Source organism: Amblyomma maculatum, chromosome 2 (assembly GCF_055883805.1).
Source record: "Amblyomma maculatum isolate TAMU_Amacu chromosome 2, ASM5588380v1, whole genome shotgun sequence".
In the NCBI taxonomy this organism is placed as follows: Eukaryota; Metazoa; Arthropoda; class Arachnida; order Ixodida; family Ixodidae; genus Amblyomma; species Amblyomma maculatum.
Window position 1 is genome coordinate 1,549,997 of NC_139345.1, and position 10,604 is coordinate 1,560,600.

At 47.6% G+C, this 10,604-nt stretch overlaps 1 protein-coding gene across 3 annotated transcripts in view; it reads left to right on the plus strand.

Annotated features, from left to right (window-relative positions):
* Positions 1–9,895, plus strand: part of LOC146197816 (beta-galactoside alpha-2,6-sialyltransferase 2-like) — a 37,003-nt gene extending 27,108 nt beyond the window's left edge. For 2 of the 3 annotated variants that reach the window (XM_084593044.1, XM_084593045.1), the window contains exons 3-6: positions 864–1,000; positions 1,625–1,824; positions 3,058–3,232; positions 7,371–9,895. In XM_084593044.1, the coding sequence (XP_084449170.1) occupies positions 864–1,000; positions 1,625–1,824; positions 3,058–3,232; positions 7,371–7,615 (757 nt within the window). In that variant the 3' untranslated portion in view covers positions 7,616–9,895. Of the gene's footprint in view, positions 1–863; positions 1,001–1,624; positions 1,825–3,057; positions 4,255–4,569; positions 4,828–7,370 lie in introns of all 3 variants that reach the window. The other variant, XR_014704898.1, reaches the window with a different exon arrangement.
* Positions 9,896–10,604: the final 709 nt, after the last annotated feature.

Consider the following 10,604-nt stretch of genomic DNA (forward strand, 5'->3'; position numbering starts at 1 on the left):
CACAGCTCAACCGAACAAACTATGACAGAACTTAAATTTCCAAGTGCCTTATTTGTTGTGTAATATATAGGAGGAGAGACTGAATTTCAGCAATTCATGTTTAAGAATTATGTGAAATCATATTCATTATTGATACCTAGTTCATCCTCTTAAAAGACGTTCTCTGTCATCATTTCAGACAAACCAATGTCTATTTTATCGGATCCTTATGTACGTATGTGCAAGTGCATAACTTTTGTTAATTGCCGAGATGTGCATTTAGGATTTTAACGCGATAGCGTTGAAGGCCTCGTTCACCGAAAATCCGCCGTCGGCGCCAGCGTAGGCGTTGTGGGCGAAAAATCACGAGCATGGCGTTGGCAGGCAGTAGCTGGCAACTGACATGGCCGAGCACTGAATGGACGTATGGTTGCCTGACATCGCGTTCGGCAGGAGTTGCCAACTCGAGTCCTCTCATATGGCAGGGTGATGTCAAAATCTGCCTATACTATGACCATTGGATTCGCGTTACCCCTAGGCCAAGCAGGCACCTTCACACGGCTTGCCTAAAGCGGCACATTATATGTGGGCTGGCATACCTAGTCCACACTGCTGCATCGTATCTGTAAAGGCGGAACTTAAATGTGCCACATAATGTTTTCTCTATGTGGAGAGAAATGAAATAAAGGAAAGAAAAAGAAAATAATATGAGAGAGGGCGAAGTGCAGTGGGTATAGTCCGGATGATAATGATGATTTACGTCGTGGTCACCAGGTGGCAGTATACAAAGCGACAGGACTCGATACGGGTTACGCACAAGGCGTTACCTGAAACCATTTTGTTTTAATGTACACTGGGTGCATGCCATTCGCATTTTTTGACAGGGGCACAGAACCGTTTCGGCGGATGGGCTACGGTCGGTACTTCCCAGAGGCTGACTTCTACGCTAACCACTTCAACAGCTGTGCCCTGGTGTCCAGCGCAGGGTCAATGCTTGGCTCCAAGTTGGGACCAGAGATCGGTGAGCGAATGGGACGACATACGTGCGACATACCGCCTCACACGAATGCAGCAGGACTGTACACGCTAGTATAGCAGAAGGTCCATTCGTGAGTAAAAAAGGAAATGCAGAAATAAAAGTGCGCGGATGATGCTCCCAGCCAGAAGGAATTTCGAATTGGCCGAAATGAACTCTTTTCTAGCGAAGGTATTATTGCATGGTGTGCGAATCACTAACTAAGGGAATAATAGTAATATGAATAATCAATAGCCAAAGCCTCTGGTGGGCACGTTTTCACGGCGCATCGGAGCCTGGGGTTATTACTAAATAGTGCAGTTATTCAGAAGTATCTAAAGGTTGATCGGTGGCCATTTTTTTTTTTTTGGCTCATATTAAGTTTCCCCGCCTGCTCTCAGAACTTGATGCACTGGCGCGTCTTCCGTCGCCACCTGGCTGGTCTTCCGACTCCTGTCATACCTGATGTCGCTACATGGACGCCAGCCAATCTGTTAGCTTAAGATTCCGGTCTGAAACTCTTAATAGTCTTGTTTCGCATGACGTTCGCCCGCACCAAGGTGACACGCATTGCTTTTTGGAACGCCGGCCTTCTTCGGTGTGACTTTGTGTTCGCCTCTGTCTTTGCAGACGGCCACGAGACGGTGCTGCGCTTCAACGACGCTCCTACGGCAGGCTTTGAGGGCGACGTGGGAGGGCGCACCACTATGCGGCTGCTCAACTCTCAGGTGCTGGCGCGCCCAGAGTTCGACTTCTTCAACTCGCCGCTGTACCGTAATGTGACGCTGGTGGCATGGGACCCGTCGCGAGACCAACAGCCTCTCGACAAGGCGAGTAGAGCTGGCACCGCGTATACGGGCCTGCTGTTTCATGGTCAGGGCGCTAGTTGCAATGAAGGAGCTCAGAAAGGGCCGAGTAAACGCCAACGAAAGGGGGCCTTAATTGACGAAAGAGATTCGCTCATAACTTGGAACATTTCCTAGTATACCACCTGCACCAATAATCAGTGCAAAACATTTGTTACAACTTAGACATGTCGCTTTTTTTTAAAGAGCATAGCGCTGAAACCGACAGAACAACATAGAGAGGTGGGAGAAGTGATTGTCTCGTCTCACTTTCTGTGTGTTGTCAGTTTTGGCGCTAAGTTCCATAAAAAATATGCACCCACACAGCCCTCTCAGCTAGCATAAGGCCTGTCACGTCGCTCAAAAGTGCTTACATGAGAGGGATTCTCATGGCTGGCTCGCATGCCTGTTTGCCCTGTTATAACAAGGCACACGTATTCGCTTTCTGTGTTGTCGCTGCTACTTACGTTTCGTGCTCAAAAAAAAAAAAAGAAAAAAGAAAGAAGAACGGCCAGCATTTGTAGTAGCTGCAGATATTCTGCGAGAGCGTTGCAGCTTGTGTCGCAGCCGAAGCTACAAGTAATTATGAATGTGGCGTAAATTAAGGCTACTGCATGGGCGTCCATTGTGGCCATCCACAGTGCGCGCCCATTGCCTCCGGAGAATTAGTTATTTGCCGTCCGTCGGGAGCACATCTTAGCGCATGGTGCCACTGGTGGCTGGGTATACCCGCTGCTGGTGCGGGTGCTACACCAAGTTTGGGGTAAAGCATATTCTAGCACACAGCTACCGGCCGACAAGCCATCGATACAAAGGGTCACTACAGCAACTGGGATGTTTAGAGGTTTGAAAACAGCCAACGTGTATGAGCGGAGGAGACAGATGAGTTGCGGACGCGTCTCGACGCGTCTCAGCGGGAAGCGAAGGAAATTGACATAATGATCGTGTGGATGTAAGAGTCACAAAGGCGACTGATTCTCACCACTCGGACTGTGCGAACCTGGTGACTGCATATATACAATCTGTGAATGGGTAGGACGCAGGTATTCGAATCAGAGGTTCTAAGGTTCGATTCCCGAACTGACCAGCGACTGGGAGTTTTCTTTAATTGTTTGCTTTATGGCTGTGGCAGCATGATCACACCGAGAATGTCGCACCGAGAAAGAATGGCGCAATGAGGCGCGAATGGCCGATCACGCTGCGCGAATCGACTCGCAGTGGGTGGAGCATCCAGAATTCGACCTGTTCCCGACCTACTGGCTCCGGCGCGAGGTGCTGCCCGACGAGCCCTTCTTCCTGCTGCACCCGCAGTCGGTCTGGGAGGCCTGGCACTTCCTGGACGCCCAGAATCCGGGACCCGTGCTCAGGAACCCTCCGTCGAGCGGATTCCTCGGTATATACCATAGTAGCTTCCACAGTTCCACAAGTGATTCAGTGAGACGGACGGCGCTTCTGAGCCTATATTACAGCTGTCTATGACGACACGCAGTGTACGTTCGAAGGCTCAACGCTGAATGCACCATTTTTTCGCCAAAGAGAGAAAACGTAAGATTAGGCTTCGACGCCTGCACTACTGCATCTTGGCCGCATAAGCGAGGTCGTCAACACCGCAGCCCAGCGGCACCGGAATGTTTTTTTTTGTTTGTTTTCTTGTCAACTAGAAGTATGCGTAATGATGATAGAATCAAAGGTCTAGATAACGCTCTTCTTCCATCGCAAATCGGAATAATAAAATGCAGAACCAGGCTCTGCATGGGAGCTAAATCTGATCTGGAAAGTTAAGCGCCCGAAAGAACGCGTCAGAGAATTCACCCATGCGTGACAAACGGGGCTTTGCTTACGTTCAATGCCGGATAAAGTATACTGCGCATGCGTAAATACATTTAAAACTGGTTACGTGAGAGAAAGCGCAGTGACCTTACACGGCGTGCATCATTTCATCTGCTCATTTTTCTTGCGCATCTAAAGCGATGTACTAATCTCGCCTGCAGTCTTAAATACTTTCACTTTTCCAGCTGTAGGGGCGCTGGGGCGTATAGTCCAGAAGCTATGGTGCGCGCATGCACGTATACTTCCCGGAAGCCTTGCTTTTTTTCTGTTTCCTCTTGTGTTCTAATAAAACGTACAAGGCAAGCATATCGTGTACACCTTTCCGATATTTTTTTTTTTTACCTGAAAGCGACGGAGCGCAGGCGCGAACTGTGCGAGAGTACGGGCGTGCACGCTACGAGCAGCTTGTGCAGCTCTCCTCTGCAAGGCTGTTCCGGGAGTCGGCCCCACTCCCGCTTCTTTTGAGCACCGTTATCGTCTGCATCATATTTATTTTCAAATGTTATCCTCAAGTTATACACTAACGGTTAAGTGGTAGGACTTGAGCTCGTATGGAATGCGAAATGCACTCACTGATTTTACTACGTGAGTATCAGAATATTTTCAAATTTCTTCTATGGTTGACATAGCACTTTCCTGACGCGAAAAAAAAAGAAGTGTCTGTCACTGTAAGTCCTGATCAGTAACTTTCGTCTTGCGAAGAATATCTCAGACGCCTCACCAATGTCTTACCAGAAATAAATTGCTTTTCTCGAGGGCAAGCACAAAAGAAAAGCGAAGCCTAGAAAGGGTTTCTTTGCTTGCACGCGTAAGAAAACACGTTCCAAGACGTGAAGGGCGGTAGTAGCGACATGTGATCAATTTATTTCGCTTATCAATTCACACCTTTCTCTCCTACAGGAAAGAAGGCTGCACCACATTCCATGTCCTAATTTTTTCTCAAGGGCATGCAGAAAGCGGGAGAAAAAGAAAGTGATAAAGGACGAAAAGCAGGCGGGGTTGTGTTCGGTTCCGGTAAAAGCCTGGTCGAAGAACGCTGCACCGGTCTGTTCACTGCGGTCATGCGCGTATATTCTCGCTGATTTCGCCGCTGCACTCCGTCATACGGAGCTTATCGACTCGGCGGTCGACGCTGGCGCGTTCCGGTCAGAAAATTGGGTGAGTGTACATTTTGTTATAGCGCTGTTCCGCTTGGTTCGTTTCACCTTTTGAACTCTGCTCAAGTGCTGCGTACCCACTAGGGTCTGAGTCAGCCGGTCGACTGAAATGAACAAAATGAAAATGGTTGCTTGCGATAGCATTAAAGGCCCCATTGGAGTGAAGGATCGGCGTTGGCGGTGTTATACACTTTCCAGCTGAGCCACCTATCACCGATCTTTATTGGTATGCGAATGGCAGGTGACAAACTCGACAGAGGGAAATGTCCCTCTTCCGTTAAGGTGAATGATACTAATTAATTTAAAATGTGTGTGGGGATGCATTGCATGCGTAGTCCTGCACTATGCTTGTGGTAATGTTTGGCATGTACGGGTATGCGTGGTCATGGGTGGAAGCTCATGATGAGGTGCTCACGCTATCTCATTGTCGCACCTCAGGGTATTTAAGTTTCCTCCAAGTTTCATTTACATATTCCTTTCCGGCCTAGCCCACGCACTTGTAGGTGCATACAAAAGTAATATGGACAGCAAATGCAGAAACGCGCATATTCGTGCCCGGCCCCACATTTGTTAGCGATTAGGAAATAATAACCTATTGAACTAGGTCGGGAAAACAACACCCCCAAGGAGGCCTCTCATCATTTCATCAAAAGGGCGCATACCTGAACATTTTGCTTTTGGTTTGAAGCATGATGCGAGAAGTGGGACGTTTACTCATATTTGATCACGTGCAGGAAAGTGGTGGACATTTCTACTGCAATAGCGTAATGGCCCCTTTTCGCTGAACAGCCAGCATCGGCGTTGTCGTGGTTGTAAGGCGAAAATTAGCAGGAAGCAAGGAAATGAGTCTTGCAGACCCACCGATCAAAATTATGACGCAACCGTTCTTTGTGCTGCACGCAGGGTGGTTGGTGTCGCACTATTCGCATCCCTTTTAGAGTACATCTGCTAGTGAAGTTGGTGGCTAGTTTGGGATAGAGATTCGAACCGACGGCCTATGTACCTCCAAATGCACGGCGTTCGTTGTAAGTGTAAGCGTTCGTTGCATCTGTCTCTCTGGTGAGACAGATAATGCGACTTCCTTTTCCTCAAAACCAACTGAAAGAAGAACTATAAAAAATTAACGGACTGAAAAGGATATATGTTAAAGGGACAGAACACTGAAATTTAGGCATCAATTTTGTTTTCATCGCAATGGAAAGATTTTGTATAAAATGTTCGGGGCCATAGTGCTTTTGGTAGAAACGTTGTAGAAAATTTTTACGGCGAATTTTTCGATCAGTGCGTATGCCCGTTTTTATCTAGGCCGATGACATAGACTTACCGAAAACAAATATAAATTACACCCACCAGAGTGTAATTAGACATTTTAGTGTAGAGTAGCGTCGTCGCCTCGTTGACGAAAGTTTCAGTGCGCTGTATCACGTGCCGCTTCATCCAAGGAATTCAAAAGACAGTCGCGTCATCTAGTGACAGAAGCTGAAACCATATCATTCGTGATGCTAAAGGAGCGGTGGTTTTTATTTAAGGACGTCCCTCCGCCCAGCGACAAGCTGGACAGGGCGTACGCGGTGGTCCTCAGACAACTGCAGACGCTCACGTACCCTACATACCCGCAAATATATGTAAGGTCTGCCACGCTGATATAGCCACTTTAACTCACATGCTCTGGGGCTGTAACAAAAACCCGCACGGTGCTAACTACGGAACCCTCCCGCTGCTGTGGGCCGCTATCTTGCGCAGTCCCAGCCTCGGTGACCAACTCTGGCCCGTTCAGCAGGCCTGCGAGGCGACGGCGAGGCACGGGAGAGACATAAGGCCCCGTCAGCGAAAGCTCTGAAGGACTATAAATAAAGTTGTTACCAGTCAACCAACAGGAGAGAGCGCAAAATAGGACCTCTTAGAAGGAAGAAAACTATGTACATTTGAAAATCAGTGATATATTCCTGAGATATGGTCACGTGATAGTAACAGTGTTTCTCCGCAAGATGTCGTCTCAGTTGTTTTTATGCGGCGATTTTCAGTGAAAAATTATAATTGTAAAGCCTCGTTTCTTTGATATTATAGTACTCGATCTGTGCATATGAGACAGGTCTTGTCATTTATACTATGATCTCATAAAATATTTTGGCCAGTGTTCTGTCTCTTTGAGGAGAATCTTGATGTACCCCTAGTTTTTCTTTGCCAGATCCAAGGGCAACTATAAATTGGTGCATCTTCGAAATCTGCTGTGTTGAAAGCTTCGTCAGGTAAAAAAAAAAAAAAAAAAAAAAAAAAAAAAAAAAAAAAAAAAAAAAAAAAAAAACGACCACACATTAGTGGAAGCTGGACCTCCTAATCGATAATGATTGTTTCATATATGTTTCCATGATGCTATACGCTATTTCAGATAATGTAGAAGAGCGATAAGGGAATTAGGACTGCCCTGTTAATTTGGTTAATTTGTAGCCTGTCGGAAAGCGTTAATGGCCGCAAGTCGCCCGCATGTAACGTATACGAATCAACTTTGAATGCCGCGGGTGTCTAAGCGGTGTCGGGGCGCAGGGCTGCTGCTTCTGCTCAAGCAGTGCCGCCACGTGGACGCCTACGAGCTGGTGCCGTCGATGCGGCTGACCAAGCGCTGCCACTACTACGAGGTGCACGAGGACCTGGGCTGCACGCTGGGCGACTGGCACCCGCTGGCCGCCGAGAAGCTGCTCGCGCTACACCTGGCGCCCTCAGCGCACGCCCTGGAGCAGGTCTTCGCCAGGGGTCGACTTCCGCTGGTTGGCGACGACCAGGGCGTGTGAGCAGCCAGCCAGTCTCGTACAGCTTTCCAGGTTTGGGACCGACCGGTCAGCTTCGAGATGTCGCATCTAACGAGATGGCACCCAAACAATGGCGTCTGTCAACCGGACAAGTCATCGTTGGCAGTTAGAAGCCAGAAAAGCAACGGCGGTGATTTAAGGTGTGGAATAAGCCAGGAGCCAAGGTGGTACCTGACTAGCTGTCCTTCCATCGCCGTCGCCTGCCTGCGCGCACTTTTCACTGTGTGCGCGCATTCATTTGGACACCTGTCGAGTTCAGCGTCTATGTGTAGTGCTGCAATAATGACATGGGACGCTTAACATTGTAACGATTGCCGCGAGAGCAACCGGGTGACAGTACGGATGCACGAATGGAAGTTTTGTGCGGTTTGGTTGTTTCACCGTTGATTTCGCTTTTTCTGAGAACTGCACGCCCAGAGGCTCAGCATACACATTCCAAAGCTATCCCCGCATCTTTGAAAGAGTCGAGCTTGCGTTCAGTGGCGTGTGCGTGCGGAAGCCTTCCGGTTCGCGCCGATCTTCCGTCGTTTGCTAACTCGCAATTATCTAAGATTACTGATTCAAGAGGTAAGCTCACAGTGACGACGGGGCAAAGGTACGTACGTGTACAGTTTGAATCAGAAATTTGAGCCCGCGGGTCGTATATAACAAGATTGGCTCAGTTGGAGGTTTATTTAGGTGGTAACATCAAACAAGACATTAAAATCTATGCAGAGTAGTCTTTGTTCTTTAGACGATCCGTGGTACCTCTGTATAAAAATAAGTGACTGCAATTTTAAACCTTTGTGCAGTGTACAACGCCTAACGTTGAACAGTTACTTCAGTTGATTGGGCCTTCACGTAGGCTCATGGACATGCTCACATGCTCAGTGTTGTGAATTTCCGCTCAGAATATGACCTGAAATGCCTCGCAGTTAGCACGATTTGCCCGCTCCCAAGAGACGAGATGAATGTCCGCAGTACAGTTTCTTTAAAACTGAACTTTGTATTTAATCCTGTATTAAACAATGCCGCAAAGCTCTCGGTATTTTTAGTAGAAACTAAAGCACAGAGTTATAAACGGGGTCTCAAAAATGTACCTAAGATGTGGATTTAGCATCGGCGTACGCGCCGGAGAATCCGCGGCCTCCCTCTAGAGCAACACTCCTCCTAAGGCCGCGCGCATGTGTTTTTGAAATTGTCTTTTCGCGATGCCATTCACTCGTCCTTGTGTCAGGACCCACTCCCGGAACCCAACCTTATGTCGATTTGACGTTTTAATGTTATCCTAAATAATTACCGCATGAAAACAACTACGCCGTCACAGTGCGCCTCTTCCGATAGCCCTAGAATGCAAAATACTTTGGATGCATGTAGCAAGAAGGAATAAAAAAAAAAAAGTGCCTTCCGTTGCCAATGGGTATAACGAATCATTCTGTGATGGTTGTCGCCGACAAGTTAAGGTCCAGGTAGGATTGAGGTTAGCTTCTGTTCACCGTGACGCGCGTTTCGCCGTAGCGAGGCGCTGCTGCTTATAGAACCCGATGTTTATGACGGTTGTCACCGTATACTACAGTGTAAGTAAAAAGGCAGCACCTAACCAAACCAAACATTTGATTGGATAGAAGGAGCTTAAAACAAATGGTGCGTTAGTGGCACTGGTGCGCAGACTTACGATGGCAGAAGAAAACGGGGCTCTATAACTCGTCAGGGCGCAGAACAAGCGTGCATAGTTATTGAGCGCGCCCAGTTTCCCCGCCGAGGGTTCAAATAAGTTCTCTTCGCCCACTGCGGGCCATAGCCGTCTGACGAGGAGCTGCACTATTCGATATGTGCAGCACAAAAACGGTATCCTAGTAGCATCCCCCTCGCATTCGATGGGCATTCCATAGGTTCGATCCTCAGTGTCAAATGGCGCTCGCTGGTTTTCCAGTGGGTGAAATACTACGTTATTATTGGGAGTCAATATCATTGGCTTCCTCGAATGCTCACGGACCTCAGCTCATACGCATGGATCTGCAGCCTACGCCAGACCGTCGCGTCATGCATAATGGCAAAAAGCGCTATCATATTGTGCTCGTCCTGTTCTGTTTGTCCTTCTGTTTCATGTCAAAGAATGTTCGGTTTCAATGCTATAATTAGAAATTGTCGCTGTCGTACCGTATCAATTAATGGTACTGTTCGAACTATCATTGCATTGATATCACTGCTGTCGCAATACATTCTCAGCAGTTTGTGATTTCCGGCGTCTCATCGTGCGAATAAAACAATTGCCTAGCTGTCGAAAAGCGCTACATTAAAGACTAAGTGATTGACTCAGAAGCAGGAAAATAGAAGAATCGAAACAACCCTGCCCTGGTATGCGCAACTCACTGTTACTGCTGCCTATACTCGTCAGTTTTCGCGTATCGCGTAATCGCGCTCAGTCTTCATCACGTTTTCAGATATCAGCTATAGCCCCACGATTAGAAACGATTATGCTGCGGCTGCAACTACAATATAGTCATGCCTAGTGTTGTGAGGGCATTCTTTGCTCTTCTCTTGTATTGTCGTTTGTATATAGGTGGCGTATAGTTATTTCTGTCTCTGTGTCGGCATGTTGAGTGGGAGTTCGTATGACAAGGTATACGTTCAAACTATTGCCCTCTGCACTTTAGCTAGTTCGCTACAGTCGAATACAACTCAAGAACGCAGTGGCGAGTCTCTGCAGCCACTGGCATCGCCCGGTATCACGGTTAATGCGCCAGCTCGAAATAGGCATCATCGTAATCGGATTAGCCGTTACGTCACGACAATCGGTCGACGCCATTGGTTAGAGAGCCTTCTTCGAAAGGCATTTGGCGCTGTTTTCTTGAGTTCTATTCGACTGTATGTCATCAGTAAGCCTTATTAGCTATAATTTATGAAATTTAGGTCATCGGAACATTTTTTTTTTTTTACAGCTTACGTATTAACAGGAAGCGGTGCAAACTCCGAGCTGTGATAGCGGCCG